General features: G+C 46.1%; 2 protein-coding genes across 2 annotated transcripts in view; both read left to right on the plus strand.

Moving 5' to 3' along the window:
* The window catches only part of LOC106456509 (myelin transcription factor 1-like protein), a 68,255-nt gene extending 55,191 nt beyond the window's left edge, over positions 1 to 13,064 (plus strand). Inside the window, exons 5-6 of the mRNA XM_013915567.1 lie at positions 9,355 to 9,670; positions 13,020 to 13,064. Coding sequence (XP_013771021.1) covers positions 9,355 to 9,670; positions 13,020 to 13,064 — 361 coding nt within the window. The remainder of the gene's footprint in view (positions 1 to 9,354; positions 9,671 to 13,019) is intronic.
* A 4,441-nt stretch (positions 13,065 to 17,505) lies between these two features.
* myt1lb (myelin transcription factor 1-like, b) overlaps positions 17,506 to 20,890 on the plus strand; it is a 33,800-nt gene continuing 30,415 nt past the window's right edge. The window contains exons 1-2 of the mRNA XM_013915568.1: positions 17,506 to 17,784; positions 17,854 to 18,733. Of these exons, the coding sequence (XP_013771022.1) occupies positions 17,506 to 17,784; positions 17,854 to 18,733 (1,159 nt within the window). The remainder of the gene's footprint in view (positions 17,785 to 17,853; positions 18,734 to 20,890) is intronic.

Genomic DNA, 20,890 nt, shown 5'->3' on the forward strand with positions numbered 1-20,890 from the left:
CTTTTAGGCAGCTTTCAGCTCTTCATGTTTACTCAGTTGTTAAACTGTAATTTCTCGTTTTGTGAGATAAGTTGAATTTATCAGCCTAGGATACTGCAGACGTACCCCCTGGGGTATTGGTAGGCCTAAATTCCTGTGTGAGAGAATAACTGTGCATTTTTCTGCTGTCTGTTGTTTCCTTGTATGAACCTTTAATGCATTTTAAAAAAGCCTTTGAAAGCATTTCAAAGCCAGGGCTGCTAAATGTACAGTGGCACACACATGCGACTTCCTTTTTGATGACATTTGTTTATTCCCCCTTATTTGCCTCCTGTGCATATTATGACAAGCCTGCAGACTACCTTTCTGACATCACCTGGCGTCAGATAAACAGGTGGTGTTTATGCTTTTTTCATCCTCTTTTTTCTTCTTTTTTAATAACCGCATCCCTGAGGAAAGACATCAAAGGGAATAACAGATCATGTGCGATGAGCGCGGAGCGTGCCAGGGGGACATGATGGGCATGAAGAGGGGAGGCGGGGGGTAGGCAGCTGCTCAGGGCCAGCTTCAGGCCCGAGCACATCCTGACCCCTAACCCCTGAACCCACCACCAGCCCTCCCTTCCCCCCCGCCTGCCTCCTCTGGCCAGCCCTTCCCTTAGAGCAGCTGCCAACTAAATTACATCAATGTCAAAAAGCCCTCCTCCTCCTCCACTGCTGGAGAGACAGGGCTTAGTAAACATGGCACAGAGTGGGAATCACAATGAAACACACAAAGGGCAGACGCTTTATTCTGAACGCCAGTATTCGGTAAAAGATGAGGCTGATGTTTCTTGTTATTGTCGACAAATCTCACGAAAAGAGCGAAAGCAGCCGTGCGTCGGTGCATCCATACGTTCTCTGTTCTCCAGCTGCTCCGTGGCTCTCAGCAGAAAGCCTGCTGGTTCCTGCTGGAGATGGAAATTTGGAGAAATGGGACATGAAGATGTGCACTTTGATTTAAAAAGACAGCTTCGTGCTGCAGGTTTTAGCAGTATATCCAGTATAAGGAACAAATCTGCTCATCCGAATAAATGGGCTAACCACGAGAAGGAGCTCCTTTCCAAAATGGCAGATAGGCCAGCAGCTAACTCACCGGCTTCCCTGTGCGCTCCTCTGAGTTGAGGGTGATTGATTGAAGTCATTACGCTTGTGGAGAGACTCCTTACCTGGCTAATCCAGGAGTGATTTTAGCTGCAGCATGACAGATAGCCACATTACACCCCCTGATTCTGCTGCCCGATGAGCTCCCTGCCTCCAGCTCTGCTGGAACATTATGCAGAGTAGCTTGTACGATAAACACAGATCAATAATCGACCAAATCTCCGACCTCGGAGTTAATTCAGGGGCCTCGAAACACAAATACTTCATGATATATGATAAATACTGCATTTGTGCTCAGAGTATTTAGTTATTTACTCACAATGAGGTACACAGTAAGTGAAAATCACATGTCATTGTAGTTATTTCAGCTTCAGTCCAAAAGACTTTTTAAGCAATTTAAATGTTCACAGCGAGGAAAACCCGACAGTTGTGCTAAAGTCACGGCGTGCTGCAGTCACCTCCATGCTTTGTTGTAGGCTGGTCACAGAGCTGATGATAGATATTAATTTTCATCTGTTCAGATTTATACAAATGGTCAAAATCACCCACACGAACATCATCGACGACCAACAGGAGCTCTTCTGTTTCCCCACAGAGCTTCTGCAGCATCTTCTTTTTCTTTTCGTTTTTCCAGAACGAACCACAGCAGACACAAAAGCTGCTTCTGCTTCTGAATTTCCACCAGAAGCATGAAGGGAAATCATCTTAAAGGGACTTTAGCTGCAAAAAGTGACCCTGTAAGATCCTATATCTCTGCAAAATCCTCTACTCTCTGATTAAAAACTGACTCTTGGCTGTCTTTAGATGTCTTCCAGTGTGTGGTAGGCATTAGTTTAACGTAACCCAACAGGACAAAGAACAACCATTGCAGCTCTGAAGCTATAAATTTCCTCCTTCGACTCTTTCGGCATTTCATGTGGTACAACGAGAAAAACCCTGGCCCGTCTCGTCCCATCACAGCCCCATAAAAGCTCCATAATAAAGACACGGAGATGCTCCTCGCTCAAGCGTGGTGCTCAGGCTGATAAGACGAAAGGACTCAGTCCACCATCTCCCAGTAGAGAATCATGGCCTTAAACTTGTCCATGAAGACCACAAACAGGACTGTGGACAAGCAGCAAACACCCACCCAGAGCCAAACAGCCACTGAAAGCATGCTTGACTTTGGGTCAAGGACACAGATTTATGTCACAAACCTGACCAAAGTTGAATCTACATGTAATGCAGTCAGATCAACGCTGCATAGCTATCAACCCAAACTGTATTAGCAGTGTCCAGGAAAAAGAAAAGAAGTCCAGCTGCCTCCGTGACCTGGATGACTGAGCACCGTGCACACACATGTACCAGGAGATGTTAGCGTATGAGACCACGGCAATGACACTGAGCATTTTAGGAATGAGGGCGACTGCAGGGAGATGTTGCTCAGCACACGTGAGGCTGATTTCTCGCCACTGTTGTGCGTCTCAGCCGAGCTGAGCTCCCGGGCTCTCGCCAGGCTCGGGATAAAGGAGGAGACTCGACAGGCAGCGGGGAGTAAGGACACCAGCCAAGGCTCGGATAAAAACAAGAGCAAGAGTTAACGGCAAGAGTCGAGGCAGAGCAAGTGGAGTATTTGACTAAAAGTTGGGTTTAGTAGCTGCAGGCTGCACGTTAGAGCTGCAGCAGCGAGCAGACATGAGCAGCGAGTCTTTGGGGGCCCGCTGCCTCTCAGCCTCTCCACCGCCGCGCCCGCTGTCTGAAATCATTTAAATTACCGGCTGAAGAAACGGGGACTGTGGCATGTTAATGCTTCCTGGAGAAACGAAACACGAAAAGATTACAGTTAAATGATGCTTTCATTATTAACGCGTGTGCGTAAATCCAAGTGGACATGGAACCGCAACACCTACAAACATCATGTAAGTTTCCCTGACAGTGAGGATTATTCCAAGACCGCTGCTCCGAAGTAATTTTTCATGAGCTTTAGGACAGTCTGACAGTTATTCTGCTGAATCTGTGTGTGTATGTTGGGGTGTGAATGGGTGATAGCAGCTGATATCCAAGCTGGAGCCAGAAAACGCCCCAAATTGCAGCGTCTGCCATGCGCTGAGCCTCCTGCACCGAGACGCTGCCTTTTGTTCTCGGCTGCTCGCGGGAGAAGCCTGACAGCTCTGAAATGATCCTCTCTCCTCTTTCACACTCTCACACACACACACACACACACACACACACACACACACACACACACACACACACACACAACTCTTCTTCTCATTTCAACTCTGCTGCCATAGATTCCCCATATTTCTGCACACACACAGTAGACTGGAGGACATGCATGCAAACATGCACAGAAACATACATTCTCCCTCTGGCTCCCTCCTATAGCCTCCCATTTTGCTCCCCCATTTGCTCTGCCTCCCTCTCATTTTTCCTTTCTCCTCGCTGGCTGGCGGTGAGGATGGTGAATCCCTCATGGATTTCTGGAGGGTATCACCATGGAGACAGGGCTCTGCCACACATGTCTATAGATCCTCCTGCTGGATAGGGAGCACAGTTAGAGGTGGTGCATTCCCTCCATCTCTGCTGTGCTCTGTGGAGGCAGACAGAGAGGCTGCGAAGAATGAGAAAATGGGAAAGGAGGTGGAAATATGGGAGGAAATCCACGGAGCTGAGTGTTTCTTTAACGGTTCTCAAACGATACTGAACATCAAGAATATTCTATGCTGCTCTTTAAAGGGCTCTGCGTGACGTTAAGAGAACATCTACATGTTAGTTCCTTTACATTACATTTAGTGTGTTTCAGGTTCCCACGTGGTTCCTCATTGGCCCTTTGGGAACATTTTGTTCAGGACTTCATAAGAATCTTCTTCTAGCTATTGGAAATGCTCAGTGCAGCACTACACACAAGACATGTGGGCCCTACAAAGAACGTTCCCTCATGGTTCCCCACTGGTCCAGGTCGGTCCTATGCAGACCTTCCCTGTAGAGTTTAAAAGGGAATTCTGTTTTTCCTGTTTTAAACTACATGGATGACATTTGGGATGTTTAGAGAATATTCCAAGTGGTTCCATGAGAACAATAACGTACTGAGCATGTGCACATATGAGGCTCAGCTGTTCTTATTTAAACTTTCCAGTTGTTTTGTTTGTTAGTCTCAACGTAACATGGATGGTGAATTTGGGATGTTCAGGCGGTGTTCCCACATGGATCCATCATTCCCATGAGAGCGGTCAGGAAAGGGTCTTCAAAAACTTCCATATTAAATTTCTTTATTGGTGACATTACACAGAGGACATCAGCATATGTTTCCACGTTGGACACGTGAGAACATCTCAAACATTCGCATATGGCTCCAAGTCGGTCTCATGAAATCGTTCTTATGTGACATTTGTTTCGATAATGTTCCTGTATGGTTCCCGATGGGTGACGCTGAGAGGTTTCGAGGACTTAATCAGGATGTTCACATATGGATCTAAGCTGCTCGTTTAATGTGCGTTTAAGAGGATGTCCAGTTCTGTTTATTCATGGGTCACATGACAGCGTAACACAGAGGACACCTTCAGGATGGACACCTGTTGGTAAAATGAGAAATCCATTTGAGAAGTCAAGAACATTTAATATTGTCTCAGTACAACGCTGCAGTGTCAAAGGTCAGCTATGTGCACATGAAAACAAAAAAGTCCCCACTTTTAGATGACGCTGCATGTGTTTGTTTTTTTTGTGCAGGATTACACAGGAGATATTTGGGAGCATTTAAAAGACCTGATGGGGTCTGAGTTTGTGCTTATTTCATGAACGACGAGGGGACAGTCAAGTTGTTCTCGGGATTTTCAGGGAACCAGTCTTAAAGTTCCCTTTCAGGTTCCCCAGGATGTTTGGAGAACCGTTAGTTCTGCTCACGATGCGGAGGCAGACACTCAGTGGACTTTTGGACGTTCTAGAAATATTTAGGAGACGTTCCCTTTCCACAGAGTGTCTGCATCGAGCAACTTCACAATTTAGACTCCCGGGATGTTTTGGGAATGTTTGCTGGCAGAATGGATGTTGCCTAATGTTCCAGAAAATTCCCAATCACAGTGCTGTGTTCTTTAAAGAACAGTGGGATGACAGACATCAAAAGTGTTCGTCCCTGTAGGTCACGACACTGAAGTTCGGTAACCTTTTTAGAACCTTCTGTGACTCTAAATGAGGATGAAGGATGCTGACCTGTAATGTTATTCTAAAATATGAGCCGAGAAAGGAGCCGGGGTGAAAACAGACAGAGAGATTTGAGGTGGGAATGTTTGGTGACAAGAGGAGATGACGAGGGAGAGAGGGAAAAAGCAGCAGCAGCTGCCTCATCCGTGCGTCACGGAGACAAATAGTATGTGATGCTAATGACTGGCTAAAGCTTTTGCCCCTGCTGCGAACAGCCGCTAATATGACTGCTAATAAAGGCACCGTGGAACGCTGTCGCATTCCAGCAGTCGCTCAACTGTCACCCAAAATTAGCCAAACAGGAGCTCTCCCTCTCCTGCTGCCACCCTCCCCCCCGCCTCACATTAAATCGCAGGGAATGGGGCCCTCTCCGTATCCAAAAGGTTTCTTTTCTGCATTAAAAGGCCACTTGTTCACACTGTAATAGAATTTGTTCCATCTTCTAATGCCAAGGATGCCCACTCCATGAAATATGAAGTGGTCTTTTTGTGATCTGAGGCTCTTTTCTTCTTTGATTACTACCTCTCGTACGGCTCACTCTTCTTGGAGGACTTTGTGATGCTGCCGGGGGGACAAAAGCAAAAGCAAACTCAGGATGGTGCAGTATTTTCTCATCGCCTTCCTTTGTCTGCACAGTGACTGCAGAATTTCTTTTTAATTATTTCTGGAATTTTAATTGCCAAGTGAAGCGAGTGGGATGCAGTGCCTGTGATGACGAACGTCGCAGCCAAGGTCACACAGCGATGGAGCCAGGGAACGTGGGATGGCCGAGCTGCGGAGGCTTCCTGTGGCTTAGTCATCGTAGGGCAAACAAACCTTTCACCGTGTCACAACGAGCTGACGGCTCAGGGACGAGAGGACACCTGAGAGCCGGGCGCTCTGTATGCAGCGCTCCTCAACGGCAGCGTGATTAAAAGTCATTTACATAAGAATCTGTGTGGCTGCTCTCAGCGAGCCGGAGCTCTTTAATGGCATCCAAATGTCTGTTGGACCGTAGGCGGAACTTTCAGCAGCGTCAGGTTTTAAAGCTTGTTCACGCTCTGCTAAAAGGCATCCCTGTTTGTACAAGCCTGACCCGAAATAATGAAGCGCACTCGACTCCTTTTAAAACTACAATGAAAAATACACAAGCCAGCAGTTATTATTTGCTATCCATTAGCTGATGTTGCAGAGCAATTATAGCAATTCAACAGCATTGTTTTGATTCAGGTGTAGTCACATTAATACCTATCAGCCACTGAGCCGGCGCTGAATGCTTGACAGCAAACACCAAGTCAAACGTGCTCTGTGCAGCATTTTCAGGTATTAAACGCTTTTTTATTGCCAATTTGTGAACACAGGATAACGCAGTCTAAAATACGAGACATTGCCCAACTTTTGTTTGTCTGAAAATCCAGGAGATAAAAGGCTCACGCTCGTTCCCCGAGAGCCTCGCTGCAGTGCTTCCCAACACTGAGCGACGCTGGCTAACGTAAGCTTAGCAATAGAGCCGACTAATCAGGACGTCACCAAACGACCGCAGCAGACTCCACAAAAACCAACACTGGTAGCTTCAGAGGCTTCAGATGAATACAGAGAGCTAGCTAAAGCCTCGGTCACTCAGGCCTGAGCACTGACTGATAGCCGCCGCTTGCTAGGGGAAAATGAACCAACTGGCTGCAACTGGTTCCTGGTGGTACCTGTGAAATAGATGGTGAGACTCCGATAATGCAAGCCTAGAGACCAGTCAGTAATCCCATGGTAACCACCAGTCGCTAGGGAAAAATATATATTCCCTGCCTGGTTGCTGGAGGTGAAATAGGCTGCAAATCCTCTGCTGTCGTCGCCTGTAGTTTTCTAAAAAACGCTGTGAAAACATTGATGCAAACTGGAAACAGTGACCATTTACCTTCAAAGTAAAAGATGCACCTATTGAAAATGTTTAGTGTCAGCGGTGACGCTAGACTTTTACTTTGAAGGAGAACATCTCAGTTTCTGGTTTGCGTTGCACTTTTTCGAGCTTCACTTCAACTCAGAGAGCACGAGTCAAGTGTTTGCAGATCAGTCTGCATCTTCCATGCAAAATGTGCATGTCAGCAGCGGCAGTGTGTGAGCAACCAAAGCAATAACATCGAGGGTTTTGGTGCTGCACACTCTTTGCAACCCAGTTCACTTGGCAACAGCCAGTGACCTCAAGCAACCACTCACCAACCACTCACCAACCATTCACCAACCACTCACCAACCATTCACCAATCAGAGGCGTATGTGACTGAGGCCTCAGCCCATCTGCTGTGTTTTGGGGAGGGGCGGAGCTGCTGTCAGGGGCGCTGCTTTGAGTGGATAAGGTGGGCACTTGTAGTTTCAGCACGTCAAAGGCTGCTTTGTTGTGTCTACACTGACACTTTGGCAAACAGTTTTTATGCTCTCTCAGCTGCAGGACAACATACATGACATAGAGAACACGCAGGCCGACGGTATCCTGCACACGGTGCTGCACTGGTCGCCTGCAGGACTGCTTCACTGCTAAAATAAAGGTGGAACTGCAGGACTAGAAGACAGAGGGAGGGAGGAGGGGTGAGGTGTTTATCTGCTTTTCACACCGCTCCCCCACTCCCCCCACTCCTCCCACTCACCTATCCCCCCCTCCTGCCAGCCCGCCTGCCTTGGCAGCCGCTAACCTGCTGGGACCGGCCCTTGATTTATTTGGAGAGGGCGCTGGAACAGAGGGGCTGGGATGAGTGGCATTTTAATGTGCTTTTGAGATGTTTGGTCACAAGCACTATTGATCACTGTGCTGCAGCACGCCACCGCCCCCTCCCTCACTGTCCTGCAGACCTTCTCGCTGCCCTGGGGGAGAGGTTGTCAGGCAGGGAATGAGTTTCCATGTGGGCTTAGATTAATGAAATGAGCCCCCTGGTTGCAGGGGGTGCAGGGGGTCAGACCATTAAGGAATCTCAGGGCTGGGCGAGATTGAGCCTGCCAGCTGACTGACTGATGGGCGAAAGAAAGAAAGAGAGAGCACAAGGGAGAGGATATTGGATGAAGCAGAGGAAGAGAGGAAACAAAAAGGGGTACCTGAGACCGTCTGACCACTGCGATGAGTTTTTCCCAGCACAAAAGTAGCTCACAGTGACTAACAGTTGCCATTTTCTCCCCTCGCGTGCCGCCTGTGCCATTCGTTCACATCAGGTCCCACTCTAAGTAGCGCAGAACCCAGGGAAACATCCAGAGGTTGTAAAAATGGGAGCCAGGGATATTTCACAGCCGAGTGAACATGCCCAAAGCGTGTTTAGCTCTCTCGCACTCGGGCCTGGACAGGGGGTTTATTTGATGGCCAAAACACTCAGCAGAACTCATCATAATTCTGACTGTGTGGTGCTTTTGTTCTAACGTGCCAAATGTGCGTGCGCAGCCACGACACACACGAACGGTCGCACACACGGGCGGCTCGGGGGGCCCGGTAGGAGTCGGGACTCTCCGAGGTTTGATGAATCAAATGGATTAAGCCCCTGTGATCAATAGCCGGGGCAAATACACAGATTATCAGATTATCAGATTAGGATCTGTCCCCCTGCTGCCGGGGGGAGCCGGAGAATACATTAAAACCCGAGGTGCCTCGGCAAGATTCAATTAATCAGGCTACAGGTTGTCTGTTTCCCCTTACAGTCAATTCCAGACAGGCAGATGTGTTTTGCTTCACTTGGGAACAAGGACATATCAGTTTGGAACAAAGCGTTTGCAGGGCATGCACAGTGATTTTCTCCTGCCGGAAGAGCAAACTGATGGTACCTGAATATCAATGAATGTGGAAACTAAACCAGATCTTCTGCTTTTTGTTTCCCTGCACAGATAGAGAGTCGACATCTTTGCGTTTTGTTATTTATCAGTTAATGAGTGCGTGTCTAATTAAGGCCGTTTGGGCAAAGTTTGATCTTCTGAATATTTCTTTGCTCCTGAGCGATGTACTATATAACCACAGCGTCGCAGCACAGGCCCCGGCACAAACCAGAGTGAACGTTTATGGGCAGGTGGTGCTAACGGCTAACGGCTGCCCTCTTATCTCTCCTCTGCAGTGTGTACGGCTGCCCTCTGGCCAAGAAGAGGAAGAGCATAGACAGACAAACCTTGGAAACATCCCCAAAGAGGAGCACCTACCTTGATGACATGGACAACTCCACAATGGAGGAGTGCTACGAGACGGACGGAACCGAGGAGATGGATGACCGGGAGGAAGAGGAGGAGGAAGGAGCTGTAGAGGATGAGGAAGAGGAGGGGGAAGTGGAGGAGGAGGAAGAGGAGGAGGTAGAAGCCTACATGGACTACAATGTAGAGCAAATGGAGCACGAGGACGGGGAGGTGGAGACAGGGGATGGAGAGGGGGAAGAGGAAGCAGAGGAGGAGGAGGTAGAGGTGGAGCAGGAAGAAGAAGAGGAGGGTGATGAAGGAAGGGTGGTGGAGGCAGAAGAGGAGGAGGAGGAAGGAGTAGAAGAGGTGGATTATGAAGACGGAGAGGAGGAGGAAGGAGAGCAGAATCAAGGGCAAGGTGAGAGCACCGTCATTTCCACCTGTTATTGTTATTGATGATTAATTATTGATATAACGTGTTAGGCATAATGGGTAAGAGTACCTTCAGTGAAGGGTTTAAAGGCACGTTTTAATGCCACTTTCCACTGAAGCAGCGGCTGTGCAGGTCCAGCCGGCCCCACAGGCAGCAGCTTACTGCTGCACAACAACTCCCATCGTTGTGTTTGAGGTGGGAGGTTGTGCCAGTTCTCATTTTCACACACACTGCCTCAGAGGAGGTGAGTCCTCTGACTCCATGGAGAATGACATTTTGGTCTGGTTCTGTGCATTTCCACCCCTAAAACACTGGTGCCAGTACTGCTGTTAGTGGATATGGGAGGGGTGACTGGAAGAAACTCATCAGTGATTCACAGATGCAGCCCACAGACTCTGTCCTCCATGACACAAAGTATCCAAACAGTTATCAAGCCTGTCAAAATGTAGGCTAGTTCGTCTGGTTATAGAAACGTTGTCACAGTGGAAACACCCTGAAGCAGCAGCCCCCCAGCCTTTTTTGCCCCACAGATGGTTTAATGTCACGCAATATTTTCATGACCGGCCTTTAAGGTGTTGCGGATAAACACAACAAAATAAAACAATATGACCGAGACAAAAACTGCGGTATTTGGTAAATATAATAGTAAACATGAATTCACTGTGTAATTGTGTAGCTTTATTAGCAGCGTCCTCCTGAAATGCACCAACAACACTGACAGTAACATCCTCCTCTCTGCCCCTCCTCTCTTCCCCTGTCAGGTCGCTATGGTAACGCGTAAATATTTATTTCAAAATAAGACGAACAACTACAACACAGGAAACTGAATTAACGATAAAAACCCTGAAAACCATAAATTTCACACCCGTGAGTTGGTACCAAACAACTCAGGGGCCGGTCTGTGGCCCAGGGGGTTGGGGACCACAGAAGCGCACCCAGGTCCAGTGGACACGGTGCCTGATCTAGAACTGGTTCCATGTATTTCTGCCTCAAAAAGACCAGCGCCAGGCCCAAACAGCTGGAACACGTTTGCTCGGCTCAAAGCTGGAACCGAGGTTACGCATGTAACCAAAAGTCAGTGGCGAATGAAAGGGCAGCTAGTAACTTCACCAGTGACTGCCAGATGCAGCTCACGGATGTTAGTCACCATTTCTTCCCATGGAATTTGCAGGAAATTCTGGTGCTAATGCTACAAACCTGTAGCAAAAATAGCCATCAACAGGTGAGACAGGTAACAAAGCATGTGTTTGAATAAATAACGTTTTAGTGTCTCTGCATTAATTGGAAGGTTAAAATTTCACTCAGCACAAAGGCTGATCATGGCAGGAAGATTATAAACGAATGCAGGCACTGTGTTCCCATCATTGCCATGTTGGTTATTTTGAACTATGCCTAATGAGCTATAAGGAGCATAGGCATTAAAGTGACCTGCAGCATACCCACCTTTATTGTTCCTTTTTTCCACTCAGTTAAGACATAAACTACAAAATAAGCATCGTGTTTTACTCAGTAAGACTTTAAACCAGCGACTGAGACCAGAAACGTATCAGAGCAGTGTTTATTGAGCTGAGATGTGAGGCCGGCAGCAGGCTCGCTTTCATGTAGACTTCTATACAGGGAGTGCAGAATTATTAGGCAAATGAGTATTTTGTCCACATCATCCTCTTCATGCATGTTGTCTTACTCCAAGCTGTATAGGCTCGAAAGCCTACTACCAATTAAGCATATTAGGTGATGTGCATCTCTGTAATGAGAAGGGGTGTGGTCTAATGACATCAACACCCTATATCAGGTGTGCATAATTATTAGGCAACGTCCTTTCCTTTGACAAAATGGGTCAAAAGAAGGACTTGACAGGCTCAGAAAAGTCAAAAATAGTGAGATATCTTGCAGAGGGATGCAGCAGTCTCAAAATTGCAAAGCTTCTGAAGCGTGATCATCGAACAATCAAGCGTTTCATTCAAAATAGTCAACAGGGTCGCAAGAAGCGTGTGGAAAAACCAAGGCGCCAAATAACTGCCCATGAACTGAGAAAAGTCAAGCGTACAGCTGCCAAGATGCCACTTGCCACCAGTTTGGCCATATTTCAGAGCTGCAACATCACTGGAGTGCCCAAAAGCACAAGGTGTGCAATACTCAGAGGCATGGCCAAGGTAAGAAAGGCTGAAAGACGACCACCACTGAACAAGACACACAAGCTGAAACGTCAAGACTGGGCCAAGAAATATCTCAAGACTGGTTTTTCTAAGGTTTTATGGACTGATGAAATGAGAGTGAGTCTTGATGGGCCAGATGGATGGGCCCGTGGCTGGATTGGTAAAGGGCAGAGAGCTCCAGTCCGACTCAGACGCCAGCAAGGTGGAGGTGGAGTACTGGTTTGGGCTGGTATCATCAAAGATGAGCTTGTGGGGCCTTTTTCAGGTCGAGGATGGAGTCAAGCTCAACTCCCAGTCCTACTGCCAGTTTCTGGAAGACACCTTCAAGCAGTGGTACAGGAAGAAGTCTGCATCCTTCAAGAAAAACATGATTTTCATGCAGGACAATGCTCCATCACACGCGTCCAAGTACTCCACAGCGTGGCTGGCAAGAAAGGGTATAAAAGAAGAAAAACTAATGACATGGCCTCCTTGTTCACCTGATCTGAACCCCATTGAGAACCTGTGGTCCATCATCAAATGTGAGATTTACAAGGAGGGAAAACAGTACACCTCTCTGAACAGTGTCTGGGAGGCTGTGGTTGCTGCTGCATGCAATGTTGATGGTGAACAGATCAAAACACTGACAGAATCCATGGATGGCAGGCTTTTGAGTGTCCTTGCAAAGAAAGGTGGCTATATTGGTCGCTGACTTATTTTTGTTTTGTTTTTGAATGTCAGAAATGTATATTTGTGAATGTGGAGATGTTATATTGGTTTCACTGGTAAAAATAAATAATTGAAATGGGTATATATTTGTTTTTTGTTAAGTTGCCTAATAATTATGCACAGTAATAGTCACCTGCACATACCGATATCCCCCTAAAATAGCTAAAACTAAAAACAAACTAAAAACTACTTCGAAAAACATTCTGCCTTGATATCAATGAGTTTTTTGGGTTCATTGAGAACATGGTTGTTGTTCAATAATAAAATTATTCCTCAAAAATACAACTTGCCTAATAATTCTGCACTCCCTGTACAGTCGGACAAGCCGCCCTCTGCTGGCCGTCAGAAAGAATGCAGGTGAAGATGCTGTCTTTGCATTTCAACTCAAAAGCTGAAAAAGCTGTTTAAAATCCAACCAGTGCACAACTGTGTTGAGTTTGTGGAGGATAAATTGTTCCTGAATCATGGTGAACATCTCAGGAAGTGCTGTGAAAGCCAGACTAGCAGCGGTTGCTGTGCTCAGCTAACCAAATTCACTGCCAAACACAGAAATAAGAGTATATTAGTTGGGTAACAGTTTATATTTTCTACTCATAAAAATGGCTCCATTTGCTGTTTCTATTGCTTTTAGTGCAGCACTTGTTCTGTTTGCGGTTTTTAGGGGTGGGCGATATAAACGATATACGATAGAAACTATATAAATTTGGCCAACGATAGAGATTTTGACTATACTGCTCTACCGCGATAGGGCATGTTAATGATGCCATCAAGCTGCGCCTGTTTTGGTCAAAAGCATCGCCAAAAACTGCGCTTCCTCCACTTCCGTAACATTGATTCATTAATGTTGAATTCTCTCGCAGCTGCTCTATTCCCATGTTGTTGCAGTATATTAATAACTAACTTCGTATTGTGGATGAATAATCTCAGTTGTTCTCCTGACTGAAGTTTGGCCCGTGTATAGCATCCTGCTATGCGACTGCATTTGTCCCTGACCACCAGAATCCCTCACGTTAACTTTTATTGAGTGGAAAAAAAGTTGGCGTTCATCCTTCAGCTTCACTGTGCTAATGTTATGCTAACAAAACTGTGTCGCTAGCAATCACGTAGCACAACATTATATACCAGGTAGTCCAACTTCAGTAACCCTGCAAACGCCACTGCTGTTTAGTTTTCTGTCTTCATTTATGTTGGTAGTGGTAGCAGAGCTGTACGTTTTATTAGTTTCAAAAATCTCAGTCAGAACATGCTATGAAATGTTTAGGTGTAAACGAGCGAGCTAACTTCCTGCAAACTTCCTGTTAACTTCTAACTCCGTTAAATTTAATAAATCCTGTTTTCATCGATGCCTGGATGTTAAACTTAATTGTTACACCCGGTAAAGCAGCAACGCTGATGATTTTATTAAAGATTAAAGAATTTAGACCGTTTTTAACTCTGTGTTCATTTGACTTTGGGACCTGAAGCAGACGGAGTTTTGCACCCAGATTACTCCGTGAAGCTCCTCACTACGGCAGCCGTAATGCTCTGACAATCCATCAAGCAGTGCGGCTTACCAAAGTTGTACTAAAACATTTTTTAACAGATTTCTGCAGCCAAAATCGGTTCGAGGTCAGTAAGCACAACCAGAATTCATACATAAGGCACACTCTCGATTTTTGAGAAAATTAAAGGATTTTAAGTGTCCCTTATAGTGTGGAAAATACGTTATACAGAAGAAAAGAATATATCGCAATATATATCGTTACCGCACGTGCTTCAAATTATACCGCGATATGGATTTTAGGCCATATCGCCCAGCCCTAGCTGTGATGTCGTAGTGTTGGCCCGGTACAGGTGAAGGTCCAATGCAGACCTCTGCATTGGAATAAGAGATGTGCACCGACAGGCTGATCCACACAGCCTGTTATTCCTACAGTGATTAGTTATTTCTCTAATATGCTTTGTTAATGTCATTCATTCATTTGCACATTTTCCTTGCATATTATTTTCAGAGCCTTTACTGCAGCTGCTCTGAGACCAAATTATCTGTTGGTTTATTGATTTTTTTTTTCCAGAGAGCTCCTTTTTAAAAAAAATAAATAACATTAATTGCTTCTTCTAATTATGGATAAATGATCTAAATTGATGGAGTCGCCTTTTTTCAGTTATTCCCCATTGAAATTGTTTGACCTTCATCGTTAGGACAGAGGCTAAAAGGAACTAAATCATGTTAAATTACTCAAACGGCAGCCAGATTATTTTGGAAAACGATTATTTTCTCGTTTGAAAAGCTTCTGAGCTCCAGGTTCAGCTGAATGTTGCCTTTCATTTGGATAAAATACAAAAACAGCGCCCCTGGTTTGGGACTGGGATTTGAGAAACTCCTGCCCCATATGTTATCTCGTCTCCCCCCCGCCTGGCGTGCCCAACACCAGATCTGGCAGGTTTCTCTCCAGCAGATTCAGCTTTGCACCCCCGCATCACGATTGGACCTGACAGTGCCTTCAAGTCCAATTAAGAGTGAAGCTCAGAGAGAGGAGTGTGTTAACCCTGCTTGGCGCGCAGCTCTACCCACCCAACGTGTTGATGTGGCATCTCGGCAGCCATGTGAAAACATCTCTGCAGACTGGTGTTCATTAGAGCCCACAGCCAAGGTCTTATCCTTAACAATGAGACTGCGGACTGTTGCCACCGCCTCGTCAGCCTGTCAGCAGCCTCTCCCTCGCGCTCTGTGGCTACTGCCTGATTACCATGTATTTTTGATAAGTGCTTTGCATGCTGCCGTGTGCTGTTGTTGCCAAACCCTTCTTTATAATCATCATGATTTTTATTGGCGTGGAAGGACTTCCTGCATTTACGTCTGCAGAAGGAAAGCAGAAACCTCTTTCCGTCACTGGGCAAATACGGGCGCTGTTCTGGAGCGTCACCCAACACCACTACTCTGTTTCCCGTTTAATCTCTTTCACCCTTTTGTGCACCTTGATTGCTCTTCAGACTGTTTCCATGCAATCAAAAATGAAACCTCTGGTGCAGAATAAGAAGCCTTGCACTGTCAAAGGCCGGTCATTCGTGACTGCTCCCTCTTCTTGCTCCGAAGCGGTGATACTGTGCTGCTCTCGTTAGCTCGTAAGTGTGTTTGCGCAGGGAAAGCAGTGTATGTGTAGAAAGTCATGGTTACCTCTCACCTTTACTTGACGTCTAAAATCCAGAATGAACCAGTCACCATTTTGTGGCTGTGATTGCAGTCACCGGGTTTTAGGCTGTTGGTCTGAAACGAGGTGAGCAAAGACGTTTGGACATAAATCCATCAGCTAAAAACATCCAGCATCATCACGCCAAACGCAGGATCTCAGTGATGGAGATATCAACGTCATGCAACCATTGTAGAAGTTGTTTACAGCTGATTTCACGTAGTCTTCATAAAAACTGTTAGTAGGTTCTTCAAGTTGCACAGTTGATGCATAATGTTTTCCTTTTGACCCCCCAATGTATGAAAATGTAGATCTCATCCTTTGTAGCTCCTTGGAAAAAAAAACTAAATTCATATCATTGTTTTGATTACAATTAAGTCTTTGAACCCAGCAGTAATTAATATTTCATCACTAATGAAACAGTCTGCATCACTAATTACATGCTTTTTCCATTATGTTATATTGTTTTCTATAATTATTGTTATTATTATTAATATTATTTTTTTGCCTTGCTCCTTTGCACCAAAAGTGATGAAATCTCTCATTAGATATGTGTCTGTGTGAGCCTGTGGGTTCATTTTCTCTGCAGGAATGTAAGTGGCAAATGTGACGCCAATGTGAGCGATGTGCTCTTGGCGGCTCGGGGCGGAAATGTGAAAGGAGAGATTGGAAGTGCTCCAGGAGTGAGTGCTTGAAATTACTGACAGAAGAGGTTCAGTAACCTTTCGCAGTCTGTCAGAATCAATTAGGCACTGAAAGGAATTCTAAAGATGTTGTTGATTGAATGAAAAAAGGAACTTTACAGGCGCGTGATGAATAGCTGCTGTTTGGGGTTTATGGTGGTGCACAGGGAACATTTTATCTCTTAGATTTTAGACTTTCCTGTGAGAAATGTTCACAGTAATGCAATGATTTTAGTTTCGCTTTCGGTTTTCACACTACAGACTGACAATTTATAGAATTATCAAGCGATATCATCACCCTGTTAATACTCTGAGGTCTAAGTCGTCACTGATGGAAACCCCCAGGCCGCCAACCGTAACCCTGTATGGGAAAAGGTTGGTAGGTTGGTATATGTCATTTTTGAGCCAAATAACAAAGAAAATAATCATTATAACAGATACATATTTTAAAAAAAGTCTTCCCACCTGTGAAGGGCTAACTTTCACCAGGGAATCATTTGGAGTGAGAGTTGGACAGCTGAGTTAATGCTTAGTAAGCACAGTTTGAAAAAGTAGTCAACGCCACCTTTGAAACAAGGTGTCTTCTTCTAATAACGTTTCCATTTGGGCTAACAGATGAAAAAAACAGATAAAGGCATAGATGAAAACCCAACCTTAACCCTAAGCAGCTCACTGGTGATGTGGTGGGTGTTAAAGGATAACCAGAGGACCTGTAAATTAAGAGGTAGGGAAAGGGGTAACCTAGAACTTGTTTGATAGAGTCTCATTTAGCAGAGCATCTTTCTCTGGAATTTTCCCAAACCACTGCATTTAACTTCCTGTGCTGATTCACAATTCAGAACACAAGCTGCTGTTAAGACTCTCAAAGTAAATTATTAGGGGAAGCAAAGAGTTCCTTATCCAATTTAGATGGACCAAGCCCAGAAATCTGATTTAGCAGTAAAATAGAATGACGGAAATGAAATTACAAGACGCTTGTTCTTTCTTTCCAACAGAGGACGATCAGATGAGCAGCGGTGAGGGGGCCGAGGGCAATGGCGGTGGAGGTGGAGGCAGCAGCACTTCCAAATCGGGCCCGACGGCGGAGAAAGACGACAACAACAACGATGAGTACGAAAACTACGACGAACTTGTGGCCAAGTCGCTCCTGAACCTGGGCAAGATCGCAGAAGACGCTGCAAACCGTGCCATGACGGAGTCTGAGATGAACAGCAACTCCTCTAACAGTGCTGAGGATGAAGAGGAGGAGGAAGAGGAGGAAGAGGAGGAGGAAGAGGAGGAGGAGGATGAAGAGGAAGAGGAGGAGGAAGAAGAAGAGGAGGAGGAAGAGGAGGAAGAAGAAGAAGGGGATGAACCTCAGAGGGGCGATCTGAGTTTGGACGTCGACAGCGACGTGGTTCGGGAAACGGTGGACTCCCTCAAACTGCTGGCACAGGGTCACGGCGCCGTGCTGTCCGACAACTTGGACGGACAGGAGTTCGAGGACGGCACGGCCAACAACGGGGATGCGATTGACTGCACGAACAATGGGGTAAATGCGCACAACGGTGGTAATGGACAAATTAAGACCACCAGTAATGGACAAATAGAAAACAGCGATGAGGAGGTGTGTTTGAGCAGTCTGGAGTGTCTACGGAACCAGTGCTTCGACCTCGCTCGGAAACTCAGCGAAACAAAGTCCATCGACCGAAACGCACCGTCCCAGCAAAATCACTTCTCATGTGAGGATCCCAATCAACAGCCCCAGCATCACGGCTATGGGGACTTCCACAACAGCCAGGACGACAGGCGAATGCTCGATAGGAACTATTCCGACATGGACAATCTCATGAAGCTCGAGGAGCAGCTGAGCCCACGCTCCAAGGCCTTCTCCAGTTGTGCACACGATGACCGGTACCACACTCACCACCGGGACTTCGATGAGGACACGGCCTCTGTGACCTCAGACCGATCAGAAGAAGTGTTTGACATGACAAAGGGGAATCTGTCCCTGCTGGAGAAGGCTATTGCACTAGAGTCCGAACGCGCCAAGGCAATGAGGGATAAAATGGCTGCTGAGGCTGCAAGAAGAGACGGGGTGAGGTATGGCCATGAAGATCACGGCCCGCGGCACGGCTACGGCGTTGAGCGTAAAGCCCGTCTTCCCGATGGTATGAAGAAGCCTTTCTACCATAAAGGTGAGCCATTCTCTCAAACACGGATGCACACCATACGACAACAGCAGCATTTAAGCTGGTTCAGTGTGGTTTCTGATTTTGTAAAAGAAATCCGAGCGTTTGAACAGTTTTCAGTATGAGCTGTTCGATCGGTAAGTTCCTCCACATTTTCACAGTGTAGCTCATTTTAGAGAATTAGGACAGTTAATCAGCTCGACCAGCTTGGTAAACAAAAAGTATCATGGAAATGGGAGAATCGCACCATGTTCCACCAGGTCATCGGGAACCCAACCAAAGTTTGGATTGGCATTGGGCTTTGTGCAACACCTTAATGGAACATCTTTAGCTTCAGAAATTTTAGCATGTGGCTATAATAAAACCCAACCTGAACCCTAACCCTGGACCGGTCCCCGGCGACGTGGCGGATGTTAAGACCTTAACAAGCTCAGGTAAAATGTTTTCCTGACAACTCTGTATTTTATCTATCCTGTGCTGGAGGCCAGGCAGCCCACATGCATTCTGGGAACCTCGCTGTAACCCCAGGACAAGCTTTTTCAGCCAATTTGGAAATTCGCATCTCGGTAGCAGCGGGAACGGCAGCAGCAGCTTATGTTGTTAAAATAGGCCAGCATGGAAACATCAGAGGGTAGGCTTGTCAGGCATAAGTAATGGCAATCTGCACGGCCTGTTAGGACTGAAAATCTCATCCCTGTGATGCAGCTTGGGGTAAAGCTGCCTATTTTTAAACCTGTGCAAACACTTGGGAGGAGAAACCACAAAATAGAGGCCTTCTGTCTGCAGAAAGGATTCATTCTGCAGGGAACTCTTTAAATTTGTTGAGAGTAGCTATGAGCTACCATTCAGATTGATACCGACAAATATCAAGCTAATCCTGCAGTACAAACACTACAGAACACCCTCGGTTCTAATTGTTATGCTGTGTACTGCGCACAAAGTAAAGTCACAGAAAAATTACATTGGCATTCACGCAGCGGTCTGATTGCAAATTCCTTTGTTTAACTCTTAATTATTCTTCTTATCATATCCTTTACAACAACAATATACAGGCCTAACAAGGTTAAATTGCTCCCTCCCATAAGGAAGATATCAGATGAGAGCAACAAATAAGAGCATGCTAATTCACAGCAGGATGGTATCACACCTTAAATGCCACACATCTCACAGCAGGTTTATATTGCGACTTAAATGCCACACAAATGCTAATTTCAAGGGCCTTCTGTGGCCTCTGTGTCTGGCTAATGTTGGAATAATGAGAGGACGCAAGACGGCTGCGTCACGATAGCATCTTCCCTCAGGCGAGATAGTAGCAGACACTCGTTGACCAGGGTTCTTGTGCGTGATTTATAAAGTAGAGCATGGCGAGGAAGAGGGCGGGACGGGGAAGAGAGAAGCATGAGGTTGAGATGAAAATTGAACAGTATCAGAATGACCGATAACGAACGACGGGCCTACTGACTGCACATTAATTATCCAGAGATGGTATGGTAATGGGGGCCATTTGCTATGCAAAGCGCAGACCGTCCCCAGCCACAATCAATATCCACTGCTTTCTAATATGCCTTCCACTTGGCTGCCTCCACTCCCTGCAAGAGGAGTGGAGGCAGGCACGAGCATCATGTCTGTGTGCACGTGCGGTCAGGCGTATGGAAGTAGGGAATTTTTTCCAACATACAAACATTAACAGCCAATGTAATAAGAATCCATTAAAAAGAAGCCTCGGTGTTATCAACGTGATATTACCCTGGTGCCAGACACGAGAGCCAGACATGACGGAGCAGTATGTGCCGTATTCATGGGCCTCTGTAATGTGACATAGATGGACGACGGCCACCGAGGATAACGAGGAGCTTTGTTCTGATGAATGAGAGACGAGATTTGGTTTGGTGACTCATTAGTAAATGAATGAGTAGGTGTGCCTTCATGTCCCCTCTTCATTTTGCCTTTTATGAACTCTTTCCACTTTACCACATCCACACATCCATCCATCCATCCATCCATCCATCCATCCATCCATCCATCCATCCATCCATCCATCCATCCATCCATTCATTCCACTTCTCACTTCATCCATCCAACCAGGCACCCATCCTTTTCAGCCATCCCTCCATCCATCCATCCATCCATCCATCCCTTCCTTTCATCCATCCAACCAGGCAC

This window comes from Pundamilia nyererei, unplaced genomic scaffold (genome assembly GCF_000239375.1).
Source record: "Pundamilia nyererei isolate P.nyererei 1_Seehausen unplaced genomic scaffold, PunNye1.0 scaffold00324, whole genome shotgun sequence".
In the NCBI taxonomy this organism is placed as follows: domain Eukaryota; kingdom Metazoa; phylum Chordata; class Actinopteri; order Cichliformes; family Cichlidae; genus Pundamilia; species Pundamilia nyererei.